The sequence below is a fragment of the Lithobates pipiens genome, unplaced genomic scaffold (genome assembly GCF_037356315.1).
Source record: "Lithobates pipiens isolate NorthernLeopardFrog02 unplaced genomic scaffold, aLitPip1_a1.2 Scaffold_65, whole genome shotgun sequence".
NCBI classification, from domain to species: Eukaryota; Metazoa; Chordata; class Amphibia; order Anura; family Ranidae; genus Lithobates; species Lithobates pipiens.
This window is the reverse complement of record NW_027507887.1, coordinates 1,833,518-1,853,134: the sequence shown is the minus strand read 5'-3', so window position 1 is coordinate 1,853,134 and position 19,617 is coordinate 1,833,518. Positions and strand designations below refer to the sequence as shown.

The 19,617-nt window shown below is 40.7% G+C and overlaps 1 protein-coding gene across 4 annotated transcripts in view; it reads right to left on the bottom strand.

Moving 5' to 3' along the window:
- Positions 1–19,617, bottom strand: part of LOC143958930 (ras GTPase-activating protein 4-like) — a 238,831-nt gene that overhangs the window by 116,927 nt on the left and 102,287 nt on the right. For all 4 annotated transcript variants that reach the window (XR_013270146.1, XM_077467919.1, XM_077467917.1 and 1 more), the window contains exon 4: positions 10,441–10,502. Coding sequence is in view for 3 of the 4 variants with exons in the window: in XM_077467919.1 (XP_077324045.1) it covers positions 10,441–10,502 (62 nt within the window). In the remaining variant the exon portion in view is untranslated. The remainder of the gene's footprint in view (positions 1–10,440; positions 10,503–19,617) is intronic.

Below are 19,617 nucleotides of genomic sequence, written 5' to 3'. Positions count from 1 at the left end.
ACTAGAAATAGGAAGTCCAAGACACAGCAAAGCACCCTTCCGCCGTGTAAATCCTTTCTGGGCATGCGTCATTCTTAGTCCGTCGAACTAGCATACTGACGACCGTATTGTCCGCTGAAACCAAAGTACGATGGACAGAATTTCGAAAAAAACGAAATTCTTAGTACTCCGGACTGCACGCTGAAAAAGTCCACTGAAGCCCACACACGAGCGGATTGTCCGCTGAAATGTGTTTCGACGGACTAAGTACGCCATACAATCCGCTCGTTTGTACGCGGCATAAGAATTCCACTGAAAACGCCATAAAGAGATTTAAAGCATACTTCCCCTGCTTGACATACATGTTTGATGTTGAAATCCTCAACAATACTGGGAAGTATTTTCAATCACCATATGTAAGTTCTTATGCCTTGTGCACACGGTCGGAGATTCCCACATCAAAATCCGTCTGATTTTTTCCAACTGATTTTGTCCTAAACTGGTGTTGCATACACACGGTCGGACAAAGTTGTTGGAAAATCCGATCATTCGTAACGTGATGACGTTTGTTCATTACGATGGGACTACGTTGAGGCTAGTAGCCAATAGCTTTGGTCTCGTAATTTGATCTAAGCATGCGTGGCACTTTGTCCGATCGGAATTCTCTACAAAGGATCGGAAAAAAAGTCTGATCAGATTTTTTTGTTCGAAAATTTGAGATCCTGCTCTGAAATCTTTTCCGTCTGAATTTCTGACGGAAAAAGTCCGATAGGGCCCACACATGATCGGATTTTCCGACGATATAATCCGATCGGACATTTTCCGTCGGAATTTCCAACCGTGTGTACAAGGCATAAGAGTTAAAATTAGCTGGCAAATAAGCTCTCATCTAATAGGACTGTAAGTCTCCTTTAGATCAAACTGAAATGTGATTAAAATAAATAAAGCTCTGGCATTTAGCCTGGTCATGAACATGATATTAAAGTGGTTGTAAACAAAAAAAAAAAAAAAAAAACCCTGCAAGACAAAGGGATAATGAGCCAGTATGCATTGCATACTAACTCATTATGAAACACTTACCTTAGATCGACGATACTGCAGCGGTCCCCGCACACCGCTGTGATCAGCGACATGTCTCTTGGAATTATTTGCAGGTTCGCGGGATCCAGCGCTTTGATTGGCCGGAGCTGCAATGACATCACTCCCATACATGGGAGCCACCAGTCACAGCATGGGACTTGAACAAACAGCAGGAGCGGCCCGTTTCTTCAGTACGCACGCGTATACAGTGAATATCTCCTAATCTGTGCAAGTTTAGTAGATATTGACGGTACTTACAGGTAAACCTTATTATAGGCTTACCTGTAGGTAAAAGTGGTGTAACTAGGTTTACAACCACTTTAAATAAGGTGTCATAGTCACACAGCTAATCATGAAAGACAAGATGCAACAGTTTGGGAATTTTTTCCTTCAGTGCAGAATACCAGGAGGTGGAGATTGTGGTTGCTGAGTTATTGGGGGTTTTAACCTCTAGCAATCTCTACAATCTAGAAAGGTCAGCTAGATTTTTACTGGGATGTAAAATGGATTTGTTGGTTATACGGTATATAATCTATGACTAAAGCCAAAGAAGAGTTTTTTTCCTCATGTTGTCCCCTCATGAGCCCATTGAGTCTAAGCACTTGTACACATGGAAAATGTCCGATTGGACCGCGTTGTCGGATAATCTGACCGTGTGTGGGCTCCACCAGACTGTTTCCGTCGGAATATCCGACGGACAAAGTTTGAGAGCTTGGCTATAAAATTTTCTGATCGTTTGTAGAGAATTCCGATCGGACAAAGTGCCATGCATGCTCAGATCAAATTCCGAGACCAAAGCTATTGGCTACTAGCCTGAGCGTAGCCCCGTCGTAACTAAATTACGTCATCACGTTACGAACGATCGGATTTTCTGACAACTTTGTCTGACCGTGTGTATGTAACACCAGTTTTGGACAAAATCCGACGGATTTTGTTGTCGGAATGTCCGACCGTGTGTACAAGGGCTAAGGGGAATCACCTCACACACTTTATTCTTTCAAGTTTTTTTTTATAATGAGATGTTATAACTATACAGGTGATGCTGATAAGTGACTAAGGGAATAAAAAAGTAAAGGCTTCCTACAACAGAAGAAATTCACGTCTCATTTCATTGCATATCCCCAAAATAGGAGAGTTATTCCTCATTTTCTGATAGTGGGCAGAGACAAATCGTTTCTTTATGCCCCATCAGCCAAATGCACATCCAAAACCACTAGTAGAAACTATTATTAGAGCCATTTAATCCAAACTGTATACCACTGGTTGCAGGCTTTTTGACCATCATCATTACCATGTATGGAAACCATAGCCTCTATGGAGTAAGTTTTTTTTTTATGTAAGTGACACTGGGGTTGATTTACTAAAACTTGGCAGTGCAAAATCTGGTGCAGCTATGAATAGAAACCAATCAACTTCTAACTCCAGCTTGTTCAATTAAGCTTTGACAAAACAAAAACCTGGAAGCTGATTGGTTTCTATGCTGAGCTGCACCAGATTTTGCACTCTCTCATTTTAGTCTTTGGTCGACCATGGCGAGGCCTGTTCTGAGTGGAAACTGTCCTGTTAAACCTCTGTATGTTCTTGGCCACTGTGCTACAGTTCAGTTTCAGGGTCTTGGCAATCTTCTTATAGCCTAGGCTATCTTTATGTAGAATTAAAAAAGAGTCCTGCGCAAATAATGCCACAAAAAATAAATAATGTATAAAAATGTGAAGAAAAACAAGAGTCAATGTAAATATTTCAAAAATAAACACACCAATAGTGTAAGTGTGTAGTGAAAAAGTACTGGAGAAAGAACAGGACCAAATGTTCCAAAAGATCAGGCTCCCAGAACTCTCACCTCAGAGATGGAATAATAAGGCAAAAGAAAGTAATTCCAGTGGACTTCTCCTTCACTTCTCTGTGCACAATCATCAAATGGTATAAACTTCTACCACTAGAGGGCCGATTCAATCTCTTATGAGTAATGCTGCAGCATATGTATCCTCGTGGTATGAAACTCCTAGGAGAAGGGTGTACAGGTTCTCCATACTGCTTCCCCGGGAATATTGCAGAAAGTGACTGCGGAGGAGCAGTGCCTCAGAGAGTTCTTTGCCATGAGGTGCCAGGGTTGAACTTCCAGTGACCAGTATGAGAGAGTTAGAGCAATAACACCAAATTGAACACACCTGCTCCCTATTCACACCTGAGACCTGGCAACACTAATGAGTCACATGACACCGGGGAGGGAAACTGGCTAATTGGGCCCAATTTGGATATTTTCACTTTCGCTTCACTTTTTGTTGACAGTGGTTTAGACATTAATGGCTGTGTGTTGAGTTATTTTGAGGTGACAGTAAATTTACACTGTTATACAAGCTGTACACTCACTACTTTACATTGAAGCAAAGTGTAATTTCTCTTGTCACATAAAAAGAAGACCACCACCCCTTCTAGCAGTAACAAGGTAAACATTCATCTCTTTTGAAATCTTGGAGATGCTCTGAGCTTGATGGAAAACAAAAAACAAAAGATGGCTTGAAACATTGCTATTTTCAGCAAACATTGGCAGAGAAATTTTTATAGTTATAGTACTGCTGGTTTTAATTAACCTTAAAAACAGCTATTTAACCTTTATACATTATCTGTTTTTAAGATCAATCAAGTTGTTTGTCACAATTCTAGACAACACATTATTGCTTAATCAGGGGTCCTAGGATCTCCTTTGATAGACAGAAAATATTCTTTGTTTGGTAAAAGTTTGTTCAGATTGTTGAATTCTCAAGGTAAAGGAAGCTTTCTTTTCTTCAAAAATAAATCCTTGTTGGTTAAAATCCATTGCTCCTTCTAGGAAATCATTAGAAAAAGTTACTTACACAGGTTCTTCCAAAAAGGAAAATAGTGCTATTTAGAAAATAGATTTTCCATAAAAAATATGACTGTTGAATAAGCTCAATTAAATGTAAGCGTATTTTCATTTATTTCTACAACTAAAAAGCTTAAAAGAAAACCCAAATACATACTCAAAGTCAATGAATATCAGTTTAAGCTGATTGTGTAATATGCCAGTACAGTTTTGCAGCTCAACCAAAACATGGATATCAATTGAGCAACAAGAGAATTTTCAAGGTTTTTTTGGTCCCTCTAACATGCCATGATTCCTAAAGATTATGGATACCTCTATTTTCTTCACATGAAGGGACGGAGTTAACACATTTAGCTCCTACTGTTTTTTTTTTTTAAAACAAGGAGAGGTCTGTCTGGACCAGTGATTATAGAGAAATTGGTTCTGGTATGTCAGGGTGTTTAAAATGTGTGATATGATATTAAAAGGCATGGTAAACATTCCTTCCTCCACCTTGTGCTTTTCACCTGCATAAATGTGCATTAATCATTTCATGATGGTTTCTTGGTGCCATTTGTTGCCCTGTGTGCACATCCTATAGTAAAGTAAATTTTCACATTCCTGTGTCAGCAGTTTTTACATAAACAAAAAAAAAAAAGTTACACTTACCTGCTCTTTACAATGACATTGCACAGAGCTGGTTCTTTACCTCTTCTATGGCGGTTCCCTTACCACCTTCTTCTTATGAGTGCCCCCACAGCAAGCTGTGTGCAATGGGGGCAACAGTGCAGGCTCATTCCCTAACCAGGTTGTGTGTGTGTCCATAGATGCACACAGCGTGGCTCGGTCACACCCCTTGCTCTCTCCTCACAGGATTTGACTGACAGCAGCAAGAACCAATGGCTCCCACTGCTCTCTCTTACTGGCCTCACAGAAGACTCTGAGACCTGCAGGAGCCATTGGTTTTGTGGTGCAGATGGGCACAGTGCTGGAATAAGAGAGAACCCAGGGAAGTGTTTGGAGAAGGGGGAGTAGTAGTGCGGTGTTTGATCACCTAGATGTCAGAACTACTTGAAAACATGAGGCATTCGGTGTGGTACTGCGCAGGTTAATGCATTACCTCAGTTTGTGTTTTGAGACATGACATTTTTTGTGAAAAAATACATAATCTACAAAAATTGGGTCTATTAATCTATTGCACTTGTAGGTGGGAACAACAAAGTAACTGTATCTGACACAGACACAAGCAGACAGAGAATTAACAGTCACACAAAGAGCTCACTCATCGAGCTAGATGATGTGTTTCATTCTATTAGCATGGTAAACATTGAATGTTGCGTGACATGGAACAGGACGTTTTCCTGTTCCCTAGGTGTATAGGGACCAGCTAGCTGAGGCAATACATTTACACACAGTAGGTGAATTGATCAACCATGACACTACAAACTGCAGTCCCAACATGTGAGCCAAACAAACAACACATGCAATATAACTACACTAATATCTAGTTAAAAAATAAAAATAAAAATTAAAATGCAAAATGCTTTTAAACAATCCTGTGATCTTGTTGCTGACGAGTTTGCAGCAAGTGACCGGGTCCCATGTTTCAGAGGGGCTTCTGAGCAAATATTGTGTCTTCAGACCACTGATTCCTGCAACTCTGTTTTTGGGGATAATTTAGAACCTCTTAAGAGATTATTGCTGTCCGTGTCACCACTAAGAAGTTTCCTCACACAGGAAATACAAGGGATCTGTCTAACACACAGACAGCAATAAACCTCTGTACATGGTTCTAACCATTTCCCACACACCTCCCACTTAGTATGTCATTATACTCCCACATTTGTATAAGGGCCCAGTCACACTTTTTTTTTTGGGGGGGGGGGGGGGGGGACTGTATTTGAAGGTTGCAAAACACTTGATCAATTTCACTGTGGTGTCTTTCCCTAGCTGTGCAGTGATACGCGGTGCCTTCCACTGAAGTGTGATATTATGCAGCTTATCTGCATTTTATCGCATCTCACTGCACCACACCACCACCTGCAGAAAATAGTGTGGATACTCCTAGGTCTGCACTGTGTTCCCCTTTTCAGTTGACTGACAGTTGTATTTAGTAAAACAAAGAATTTCCTAAGAGATCATGCAGCTTACAGATGGTAGGACCTCCATTATTAGTTCCTGTTAATGCTGAGGAACAGACTAGGCATCATAGGATATAATATTAAGAATTATGGATAATGTAAAGGGTAACACAGAACAATCTTAACTTGCAAATTTTAGAGTGTTTGCCTAAAGGAATACTTTAGTTCTGCATTAACTAAAAAATGTTTATATGGCATACAGATACCCCAAGTCTCCCCGAGGTGTGGGAGCCTCCCACATTTCGCAGGTGGCTCCCGGACACCCGCACGGGCTGATCCTGGATTGTCCCCTGCTTCACAGCCCGGGATGATCGGTGCAGCAGGAGGGACAGCTGTGAACACCGATCTCCCTGTATAAGCTGACATCCGCTTCTCCTTCTCTCCCTCCCGTGGCTGTCAGCTAAAAAGATATACAGGGAGATCGGTGATCACAGCTGTCCCTCCAGCCGCACCAATCATCCCCAGCTGTTTCCTGTATAGTCCTCTTCCGTACCCCCTCCGTGTCCTTCACCCCCCCTTCTTCTCCAGCTCACTGTCCTCCTCCTCCAGCCCCCCTCCGTGTTCTCCCCCCCATTCTTCTCTGGCTCCCTGTTTTCCTCCTCTGCCCCCCCCTTGTCCCCCACTGGCCTCCCTCCTCTCCTCTCCCGCCAGATGTGGCGATCTGTCAGAATGGAGAGTAAGGGACTGGTCATTTACCGGCCCCTGCTTTTTCTGAATTGGACACAGTGAGCGAGATCACTCCTGTGTCCTGTGAAAACTGAGCAGAATAACCTGTGTGTTACTATGCTCAGTTTATAAAAGGACAGGAGATGCTGAGAAAGGGACTGGGGAATCAATGTCCTCAGTCCCTTTCCCTGTCTGAAAGAGGAGATGTTAGGGGTCTGTTAGATCTCTGTTAGCTCACCAAAGCCCCCCAAGAATTTAATTGTAAACAAAAATGATAAAAAATGTAATTATAAAAAAATATATAAAATAAAAAAACTACTGACACAACCATCCTGCCCTACCAACACTGTCCACTGCCCCAACCCCCCCCCCCCCCCAAAAAAAAAAGCATTGTGAACAAAAAATAAATAAGAAATTCAATTGTATAAAAACAATAACTAAAAATAAAAACTACTGACACCATCCACTGCCCTACTGACATCATCACCGCCACATACTCTCTCCTCCTCCGCCCCCCCCCCCCTTCCCCAGAAGCACTGTGAAATAAAAAAATAAAAAAAGATTTCAAGAAAAAAAATAAACAACAAAATTGTAAAAAAAATAGAGAAAAAATAAATAAAACTACTGACACACTTCTCTACTGACACTGTCCACTACCCACCCCCACCCCAATCATTGTAAAAAAAAAAAAAAAAAAAAAAAAAAAATTGTAAAAAAATAATAATAAAAATAAAGAACTACTGACACCATCCACTGCCCTACAGACCATCCTGCACATACTACTCACCGCTGTACACTCCACACTCCTCACATGCACATACTACCCACTGTCATACACTCCGCACTGTATATTCCCTATTTAACATTATTACATTCTGCATGCAAGTCATCTCAGACTCTATTAAACCACACCCCATTTAAGTCACACCCAATATGTAGCACGGTTTAAGGCATGCCAACCTCCCAGAAATGACTTTTTGCAGGTTGAGATGTCTGATATGGATGTCTTTATCCCCATTTGAAAGATTTTGCTCCCTTTTAGCTTTAAAGACCAGACAAGAAGTAAGGGGGGGACAACTCCCCAAAAGTGACACAGACAGCAAGAAAAAAAAAAACATGACAGACATTTTAACTCTCTTCCCACCTCCATACCATAAAAAATAAATAAATAAATGCTGCGTTCACACTGCCCTGTCGTAAAAATGGTGGGTTGCATTTTTGATGCATGTTTGCCACATTTGCATTGTGTTTTTCCCCTGGACATGTGACTGGAAAAAGCACTTTCCACAAATGAATATCATTTTTTGATGCGTTTTTGCCACGGTTTTCATTCATTTCAATGGAGAAGTGTGTTTTGGTGCATTTTTTTTAACACACCAAACATGCACCAACAATGCAGCAAGCAGGACTTTTATAAAAGCAACTGAAATGCAAAGGACCAGTGTGAAGAGTTCCATGGGATTTAAAGGGATGCATTTTTCATGCATTTTTCTTCTGCTTTTATTAAGTCCCTTTCCTAACAAAGAAAAAGCTTTTGTGTGCTAGTGCGACTTAAGGAAAACAGTTATTCTGTATATATTGCAGGAAAATTTTAAATGAGAAACTTTTCCACACTACAATTGGAAACACAATATGGTAATTTACTGCACTGGGAGCTGTTCAATTAAAACAAAGCTTCCGGTTCCAGAAGCCTGTACTATTCTCAGAAAACAGTTTGTCCTTTTTTCAGCTACGATGTGTACCATAATAACCAAAAGAAATTATTTCAATGTCATGCTCATATAAAGAAATATGGATAGCACATAAATGGAATCTCTTCTAATGCACCAGGGCCACTTAAAATAAACCAGGTCACACTGGATGAATGCAAGAATCTAACAGTCAGTCTGCAGTTATTATTTAAAAAAAAAAATATATATATAATAATAATATATATATATATATATATATATATATATATATATATATATATATATCCCATTTAGAGGAGTGTATGCTCCCATGGTTCAGAGAAGCAGGATCTTCCATTCTATGGATAGCATAGGACCCACTGATAATGGAGTACTTTGCTTTGACATAGTAGTGAGCTTAGCACTATATGGCCATATTGTGTAACTGAACCCCATATCTTCTGAATAAGCTCAGGTGTTTTTAAATAGCCTTGCAGGAGTTAAATGTCATTTTTTTATGTGTGCGCTGTAATCTTTTTTTTCTTTTTTTTTCCCGGGATGATGAACGCAAATTTTGGGTGATCTCCTAACAGATGATGATCCACAACTGGTTTCATTTACAGACTATTCATCTTAGACATCCATTGTTTCACCCTGTTGGGGTGTAATACCAAGCTTTGATGCTGACAAACTTATTCATTGTAAATATATATTATATATATATATATATTTATATTAATTAATTATTGTCACACTTTGATCTATCCATTGTTCTATTTAGTGCATGGTTTGGTCATTTAGTATGTAGTGCCAGCACGCTGGGACTTTATCACTGTTCACTCACAATTTTTTCCGTTTGTACACATTTAATATTTTTATTATTTTGATTCACATGGTGTCACTTTACACATTGGCACCCTTCATGAGTTATCCTCTGCAGGATTGTCATTGACACATTTGTTGATGCACACAGCGCTACACTTTTTATTTTTAAAGTTATTTTATCAACTGTTAATCTTCTTTCTTTTATAACAATCTATGACCCCACAGGGAAATATTTACTCACCAAAAGGGAGAAGGTGTCACAAACAGCAAAAAACCTGCAGAGGCTCTCATTCCCTTCAACTATGTCAAAGGCTAAAATGGATTAGCTAAAATTTGGCTCTATCATGGAACAGATTTATTTTTTTCCCACTTTCAAAGCAGAATTAAACCAGTGTTTAAAAAAAACAGTTTCTCCCTACCTGTTAGCATTTTTGTTTTTTATGCCATGTACACACGACCGGACTTTCCGGCAGACTAGGTCCGACGGTCTTCCCAACGGACTTTCGGTAGCATTCCGGCGGATTTTCTGAATGAACAGACTTGGCCACACACAATCACACCAAAGTATGATGGATTTGAATGTGATGATGTACGACTGGACTAGAATAAGGAAGTTCTTAGCCAGTAGCCAATAGCTGCCCTAGCGACGGTTTTCATTCATCGGACTAGCATACAGACGAGCCAATTTCTCCATAGGAACTGGGTCCGGTGGAGTTCTGGCAGAAAAATTTGAAACATGTTCTATTTCTAAAGTCCGTCAGATTTATGGACAGCAAAGGTCCGATGGAGAGCACACACGATCAAATTGTCAGATGGATTAGTTCAGTCGGAACTTTGCTGTCGAAAAGTTCGGTCGTGTGAGTAGCTCAGTGTAAATTCCTGCCACAATCCTGTGTTGGGGAGTAGTAACTCCCATGCACGTTTGTAAGCGTTACATCATTCCAACCTGGCCAATCTAGATGGATGACAACAAAGAAGGCAAACGTCAAAGCATTGAAGAGTGGGATCAGAGCCTTCACATAACTGGAGAATGGCATTTACAAGCTGAGTATAATAATATGCTAAGCATACTTGCACACCACGGCAAAAGCTCCAGAGGACCCCACATTTCAAAAGCAGTTTAGTTCTGAGTTAAACTGAACAGTATATGATTTGATTCTAGAGGTCACATGAAAAAGTTTAATCTGAAAATTTCCAATATGTAAAAAACTACCCATACAAGACACTTTCTAGAATTCTATAAAAAAGATCATACCTTTGGGATGTTCTGCCAGTGTGTTACGTGTTAAACAGACCTTTCCAATGACATCATCACGACTATAAAAGAAAACAAAACAGCTCTTGTTAAAGACTGTAGGACATTCACAATTTTGCTTGTCATGGGCTGCTGCATTTTCATTTAGCTTGAGGCTTTCCATTATGCAAATCGAAAATCATCAATAGAACCGTTTATTAGCAGTCTATTACATTTATTGCTTGCTAGGGCCTGATAAGAAAGCTGTTGGCATTTTGTACTGTGAAATTCCAGTTTCTACATTAATTTGATAACAACGAGGAAAGGGAGGATACAGTTTTAGATATAACATTTCAAGGAAATCTGTATTTTCACAACTGCTTGATGATAAAAAAAACTTTCTCTGTGTGAAAACCAAGCATTTATACATACAATTCTGTTGTCAGATCTGGGCTGGGCTGCTTTTCCTGACCACATCTTGGTGAGGAATTGAATGTGACTAATCAATAATGGCCACCAGTATACCCACTAAATAGGAGGGAAGGAATGCCTGTCATTGTGATACACCATTTACCCTTAGAGGGAAAGGCAAATGGTTTCTGTTTATTATTGTTTTTTAAATCAACTTTGAAAACCAAGCTTTTAGATCGTATTTTCATTATTTCACAGTAGGCCAGCAGGAGCAGTCTGGAGTAAAGAAGCGGGAGCCGTAGTCGGAGGGTAGAGCTGGAAGGTTAAGTTACCTTTCGGGAACGCATATGTATGCAAGCATCTCCCTTCAATATCATTATTATTTAGGATACCACAACATACAGTATGGTATTATTCATTTAGAGCAGTGGTCATCAGCCCTGTCCTCAGGGCCCACTAACAGGCCAGATTTGCACGATAACTTAAATTCATCACAGGTGATATCATTTGCTGCTCATTGATTGCAATATTCTAGTCTGCATCTCCCGTAGGTGATACATAAAACCTGGCTTGTTAGTGGGTCCTGAGGACAGGGTTGATGACCACTGATTTAAAGGTAGTACAGCAGTTTTCACAATTGTTACAAGTTGCATCTGTCACATTGACTGCATCCCAAGCCTTTAAAAGACTAAGCCCAGCAACATCCACTGTATGTGCCTACCTAAATTGAACTGAAAATTCATAAGAGGAAGTAAGTCTGATTTAGTAAATGAGTTAGAAATCTTCACTCGTTTAATTGGAATTCTAGCCTAACACTAGCTGTGTTAAAAAAATAATAATTCCCTCTCCCCTCCATCCTGCCTAACCTATGTAAAAATGATGTCTATACTTACCTATTTTTAGTCCGCACAGGTCCGATTTTCATATGAATAATGTCCCACTGCCCTGGGGAACATGTACCAATGCATTATTTTTGTAAAACACATAGCAGACCCTTCTAAAAGGAGGGGAGGGGGGAAAGAGCATGTGCCAACCCCTCTTCCCCCTCCTGAACCATACCATGCAACATGACCTCAACATGATGGAAGTACTGTACAATGTAAGGGGAGGCTCTACTGGCATAGCACCTTGTGCCTATGTTGATTAGGACAAAGGCCTCTTCCCTACAAGTCTGGCTGGAAGTTGTAAGGAAGCTATCATATATAGAAGTGGTAGAAATACCTTGGGGGACAAACGGGCAAAAGCTCAGTCCGAAGTATACCTTTGCACATTGGTACTGACTAGGATTCCAGCTTTCTTCTCCCTCAGTTTCCTTCGCTCACGCAGCTAACCTGACCCCAGTGTTGGAGCGAGGCAGGGGAGGGGCAAATAAGGATGCTGTGCTGGCATCTGAAATGCTCCTTATCAACTGATGACGTAATCGGATGTAAGGATGCTAGCAGCTGGCCAACATGGTGCCAAGGATGTAATAGCGCACAATAAATACCTGTAGCTTTGTGCAACAAAAAAGACAAGCTTGATCCACGTGATGGCATGTTCACAATCTCTGGGCAATTTTTAGGCATTTTTCCATGTCACCCCTGAAGAACCCAACATTAAAACCACTATCGGGTTGGAGATGCAACAGGTAATAGTTGACAATCTTCCCAAAGTGAGGGGAGATCCCAGCTTTGACTGTTGTAAGGGCGAATCTCCCATAAAGGCACACAAATCACACCAAAAACAAATCCTTTCCCTCTCTATCTACAACTAAAAAAGCACAAATTCTTAAATGTGTAGCCCATAGCAGACAAGCAGAATCCATCTTGAGCTGGTCTGCCCACAAAAAAGTTGATTTTGTTTGGTTGGTATGGGTTTAGTAAAAGCATAAGAGGCATATATATATATATATAAACATGAGATAAACCCAGTCACGTTCACTGGCCTAAATTCGACCATAACATTTGTCAGACGAAAGTTGAATGGGGCGTATGCTGGTAAATGAAAATTAATGATCAATGTGTGACTAAAGTGGAACTTCACTCTCTCAATCAACATTGATTATTTTTAATCCTTATGCTGCTAGCATTATTAGATAGGATAGTATATCATATTTACGTGTTTTAAACTTTTTTTTTTTACATTTCATCAGTTGCTTCCTGGTTTCCATGCCTAGGCAAGGAAGTCTTCAGTAAGGGAGGAGGGGCTTTTTCAGCTAAGCACACCCTCTCCTGCTTGCATGCCTGAGCTAAGGGCAGATGGATTCTAGGAAGTAAATGCTGCACGAATCATCTGCCCTTACCAAAGATGGCCATGACCAGAAATGCTAGGGGGTGGTTTTAAAAGTGATTTATCAACAAAATAAACCATTGAAGCATGGAAGGATGGGGAAGTTTCCTTTGGATATTAAAAATTAATTAAATTGCTTTTTTTGATTTGTGGTGTCCAGATGAAGTGTAGTTTCAAGAAAAATCTGTGGTGTAGTTCCTCAAAGTAAATCACTTTAACATATCTCAATTAGCCAGTTTACTGTAGAAAAGCAAATGTTAGAAAGAAAAGAGAGGATTTCCGCACACAGCTTTATTTCCCATTGAAACATTCTAAAATACAAATGTTGGTAGAAAATCCTTTGAATAGGTAAATATTTTAGCAAATGTTTCCTATAAATCAGATAATTGATTTGTTGGTGAATTATGTAAAATATAGGATGAATGTAAGAGTAAACTGTTGGAGCTGTTAAAAATTTCTATGCAGCATTGATATAAAACTAACATATGTCTGCTGAGCAAACAGACTGCAGATAACATTGATGAGCGGTACTGGCTGAACATTATGGCAGAATGATCTTTTGATGGATGAATACCAAGGATTTGCCTGGAAAAGTCAAAAGCACATTGGCCAAAAGCCCTACCGAAGTACTTGCAGGTCACAAAGGCTTATAAGCTACAGTCCCTTTTGGGACCATAATAAGGTTATGATCAAAATGTAATATTTTGTAATCATAACAAAAATCTAGATTAAAGCCTGGTACACAAGATTGGATTTTCAACAGGGAATTGTGCGACGACAGACTGTTTGCCTAAAATCCGATCAAAAGTACGCTCCATCATTCAATTGTTAGCCAACTTTCCACCGACAAATGTTGGAATGCAGGCGAGTAAATTTTCGGCGGACAACAATCTGTTGTCAGATTTTCCTATAGTGTGTACACAAGTCCGTCACACAAAAGTCCAAAGTACACACGAATGCTCGGAAGCAAGGATGAGCCGGAAGCGGTCAGTCTTGTAAACTAGCATTCATAATTAACATTCGTGATGCGAAAAATTATGAAATCTAGAAATGCATACAATTCTCTTCTTCTTTACTGTGCTAATAATGAAGCTGCTTTGCTGGTGATACTGATGGAGTTCTGCCAAACTTATTTTTAAAGGCTTTTTTTTCTAGTGATCTCAAGAATAATATTATTATGCTTTTTTTTTTGGTCAAGTTACCACAACACCATTATCCCGTAGTTTTTAAGCTCAAATATACAACTAGGTTGGTGTTCATTGTTAATTTTACATTGTATTTTCTTTAAAGTAACTGCCTACTCCCGCACTGTCACTTGAAGTAAAACACATAGCCAAGTATTATTCTCCACATTTTTTTATTGTGCAGAAAAAAAATAATTTAATTACAGATGGTATCTGCCATCCAAATACAAAGAACTTAACCAAAAAGTGCATTCTATGCATAAAAAATATAGAAAATATACCAAAGAAAATAATTATTCAACCAAAATAAAAAAAAATTATTGGTAAGTTGTGAAGAGGCGAAATCCCCAGTCCAGAGGCCTTGCTGGGGGTTTTGTGGCTGGTATTGCCACTGACCACCATGCTGGTGTTGAGGTGGTAGATGTGGGGCCACAAAATCAGAAATGTGTGTGGTTTCATATATTTGTCCCCTAATCCCCTTGTTGATGAGCTGCAGGATTAGTTCCTCACACCTTCTATTTTGCTCACAGTCCATCTGCCTTAATTTATCCCTCAGCCTCATCTGGGTCTGTCCTCAGTGCGGTAGTAGCCTGACTGAGGAAGACAGCTGTGGCCTCATCAAGATTCCTGCTCTTCCTGGCCCTTTTAGCAAGGGGAGGGATCTGGGACTCCGTCTGGCTGCTGGCCAAGGACTCCTCCTGACTGACACTTTCCTGTGTATGAAAATGGGACATACCGTATTTATCGGCGTATAACACGCACCCTAGGTTTAGGAGGGAATTTTAAGGAAAAAAACTTTTAGGAGGGAAGTTTAAGGAAAAAAAACTTACATTTAAATGCCCATCAATGCAGCCTTATCAGTGCCCATCTGAAGCCTTGTCAGTTTCATTTGCAGCCTTGTCATGCAGCCTTGTCCATCATTGCACCCTTGTCCCCTTGTCAGTGTAGTTTTCAGCCTTGTCAGTTTTATTTTCAGCTTTTATTTTTAAAAATGGTGCCGCCGAGATGTCCTGTGTATCTCGGCGGTGCTCGGTAGTTCTCGGCCACCTTCGGCCATTCTCGTTGGCTTTCAGCCACCTTCGGCCCTTTTTGCCGGCTTTCAGCTGCCTTCGGCATGTCTTGTCAGCTTTCGGCTGCTCTTGGACGTTCTCGGTGGTTTTCAGCCGCCGAGAAGGGCCAAAGGCGGCCGAAAGCCGATGAGAAAGGCTGAAGGCGGCCGAAAGCCCCTGAGAAGGGCTGAAGGTGGCTGAAAGCCGATGAGAAGGGCCGAAGGCGGCTGAAAGCCCCCCAGAGGCTCCAAAATGGTGGAGGATCGGCGTATAACACGCACCCGTGATTTTCCCCTAATTTTAAGGGGGAAAATTGCGTGTTATAAATACGGTAATTCGAATATTTTTTAAGGGTTTGGTCATCAATCACACACAATTTTGATCTCCTCACTGTTGCAAATTGTATGTGAACAAATAGAAAAGACTATCATTCTGACCCAGCATTTTTTATTCTTGTGCAAATCATTTTTTCTTACTATCGTCTATTGATATGGAAACCACTTTGTTAAGGAAGATATATTTTAACAATAAGGTCTAGTTATCATCACTGTATTTTTGGATACAAATATGTTCAACAATGCTATACCTGAGTCAAGCTGGGCTCCTCCACATCTTTTCCCTGTGCAGCAGGACCTCTGGAACTGTGGCCTCAGCAGATGTCGAAGGTAGTGTAGACAGCGATGGCCTGGGTTCTGTCTGGTCAGACATAAACCGCAGGCTGCTGTAATACCACAGCCTGTGAACATATACTGTAGGTTTTCTGCTGATGCTCCTGATTTCTGTCAGTCCATCAATTTGTGCTCCCTTTTAAGTGTGTGCCTCAGGTTGGAGATTTTTGTCTTCACATAGTTGATGTCTGCACTGGGGCACCCTGGCTTCATCAACTCAAGCAGTTTCTCCATCGCTGCCTTCCTTAAAATTTTATTTGAGTAGGCTTGACCTTCTTGAGACAGGGCAGCTCCTGGTACAGGTCAATGAACTAGGGCGAGGTAAATTTATCTGTCATGATATGATGCCTGCAAGACAGAACACAAGACAAAACATCATGTCTGGTTTAACTAATAAGCTGCTCCCAATCTAGGCCAAAAATATAAGTACTATAGGCCACTAATCACCTATGCCCAAATGTCCCTTCGTCCCTTTGTTGGCGATGGCAATCATTCATCCTCCACTCCAAGATCGTTCCTACGGCCGTTCGATCGACCGCACGTTATGGCTTTATATACACCGTGCATGCGTGAAACTCCGCTCTTAGTGCGTCATGACGATGGGGCATGACCATCTCTCTTCTCCATGCGACTGGTTGCTGCCTGCCTCATCAGTGGATGCCTCACTACCTCATTAATGCAGCCTTGCCAGTGTAGACATGCCTAGAGGAGAGGCCCCAGGGATCACAGTCACACAGAGTCATGCCTGCTAGAATGATCATCATATATCCCCAATCCCATTGGAGACAAGAGGGTGGGGGGGAACTGCAGAACTTTTTCAATGTTAGCACTTGTCCAGTGTTTGCCCTCTGTAAAATGACAATGCCTTCACTTTTCTATGCATTTTTCACTGTAAAAAAAAAACTGCAGCATGGTGGAGTCCACTAGTCAGGAGCAAACATTGTCATCAGACCAAGTACAAGGTTGGTCAACTAATGTAGCAAAATGGATGCTATAAACAGATGGGACTAGGGGTGGATTAATGAATGGTGTATTGTTTCTTTTTAGAGGAAAGTGAGTGTGGTCATCTCACCCAGGATGTGGGTTTGGATGCATGGGATCTGACTCCTGGACCCAGCACAGACCAGTCCGTTGTGGACATCAAATGCCCTGACGCAAGTCACACTTCGGCCAAAGCGACCCCAAAGAGGAAGTATTTGGGAGCCTCTTGTTTGCGCAAGTAAGTATTCTTGGAATCTGGCATCAAATGTGTCTGCATGTCGAGTGTTTAGCTGAATAAACCAAACATCCACTCCAGACATTAGCAAAGTATGTAGTGCCTTAACATTAGCATGGAGGAGGAAGAGGTAGAAGAAGCTGTCATTTTTGCTAGGTACCCGAGGTTTGGAGACCCAGGCACCAGGGCCAAGATTACTGAGTAGTTGCACTGTGTACATTCCTAGTAGTGTAGGTGTCTGAACGGCAAGCAGGTTGTAAGCAAAAATAGGTTGGGTAGGTAAATATTTCCTGAATTCGACCATAACTCACTGTGTAGATCCTCAGCCACTTGACCATTGTTACCGTAATCCTTTTTTGTCTTTTTACTAGGTCATGATCTTCCAAGATGCACAATTGGCCGAATGAGTGCAGATATGGTGCATTGTTTGAAGGAGCTGGAACAAATAAAAGACTGCTTTACAACGAAGAATCAGAGATTTTGTAGACATGCTTGCCAAGTTCTAATTTCCTCTTGCCTGTTTGGAAGTTTCTTGTTCCACTTGTTGGCTCCTGTTTGTACTTTGAATATTTACCATGTTTTTATGACTTTAAATGAGAACGTTTAGTGTCCGAACTCAATGTTTCTCCACTCCACTCCTCTAGGTGCCCCACCAGGTCCTGTTTTCTGTATTTTTCTCAGTCTAAAAACGACTGTGTGAATTACTAACATTTAAAATGGCATCACCTGTGCGAAATTCTACAAGTATAGAAAACATGACATGGGTTTGCATCTTGAGGAGGAGAGTTGGGAAACACTGCCCTAATGTGAATTGTAATATTTTGGAGTTTTAAAGAATATAAAACCCAAAATATGAAGGTGTTCCCAAATTGTGCCTTAACATTCTTATTTCCCTCATGATCCCATGCCTAAAATGTGTTTATTTCCATACATCTAGTTTGACAAAACACACAGTGTGTCAACATGTGCTATCTACCATCACTGGGTATCAATGGACGCATTTTGGGGGTGCAACCCTTTCCTCATAACTAACAATTCTCAGAGGAAGGGGTAGCACCCCCGAAACACGTCCATTGATACCCCGTGATGGGAGTTAGCACATGTTGACACACTGTGTGTTTTGTGGGTTTTGAAAAAAAGTTGTTTGGAACTACACACATTTGAGGCATGGGATCATAAGGGTAATTTAATTGTAATGCCTCCACCTGTATGTGGCTTCAAATTTTGGCTTTTAAAGGGGAGAGATCACCCTATATGAGGAAGGCAACATCCACAGTCTTGCGATACTAATGTCTCATTTGGCCTTCACTTTACCAAAATTGAACTTTGTAAGTTCCTGAATTTGGGATGTGTATCTAATGTTTTTGAACATGACTGTTTAGCCCCAAAAAAGGGGAAATAATGCAAAAGATACATGTTGGCTTGTTTTAAAACCTTAAAACGCACATGTGAATGTTCTTTGAGTAAATTGTTCTTTACTAAAAAATGTGTGGCTTATTTCAAAGCTCAATACTGGTGTATTTGTTAAGTAGTTGTAGTTACAGTGACAACATGCTCCTAAAATGTGACCAACTCCAGCAATTTTTAGCCCTCCAAAAAATTTTAAGAGTTAAAAAGGCATAATGTTTTTGAACTTCATGCATTAGATCCATTAAGAACAAAAAACATTGTGTGTGTGTGTAGCAGACCCACAGCATACCATAAAACTTAGCTGAAGAAGATATTGTCCCCTCATGTAGCAAATAAGGTATATTTGCACTATTGGAGCACGTGGCCAAAATAAAAATGTGATCATATTAGACAGATAACAAACACAGACAACAGTAGTTCAAATTAAATAGGAGTTTATGATCAAAGAAATATATTATTCATGATTAGCTACAATTTGCTGCCAAGCCACTGCCACTCTACCCATAAAACAATCAAGGTATTTTTGCTGTAGATCTCTTGCATTTTGGGAGGGCAATCCAGCATGGTCATTTTAGAGAGACGTCATCACGCACACAGGTGGCTGGGCTGCAGCCTCTTCAGCTGGGCCTGCCACTGTAGGTTCTGCATCAGTTGGTACTGTGGCAAGGTAGCTGCTAGCATTCCTCTGTAAAAATTATGGAGGATACAGCAGCACAATACAACATGGTTGATTTTGTACAGTGCCAGTTTAACTGGGGTTAAAAACAGCTTGAAATGACTGATGAGGATGACAAATGCGTTTTCACCCACCTTTCTGGCAGGAGAGTAGTTAAATATTCCCTGCTCTGGGGTGAGGTTGCTCATAGGAAACGGCTTCATAAGATGTTCCCCCAGAGCAAAGGCCTCATCTGCAACAAATACAAACTTGAGGCCCTCAATATTCTCCTCAGCAGGTGGCAAGTTTAAGGTGCCATTCTGGAGCCGCTTGTAGA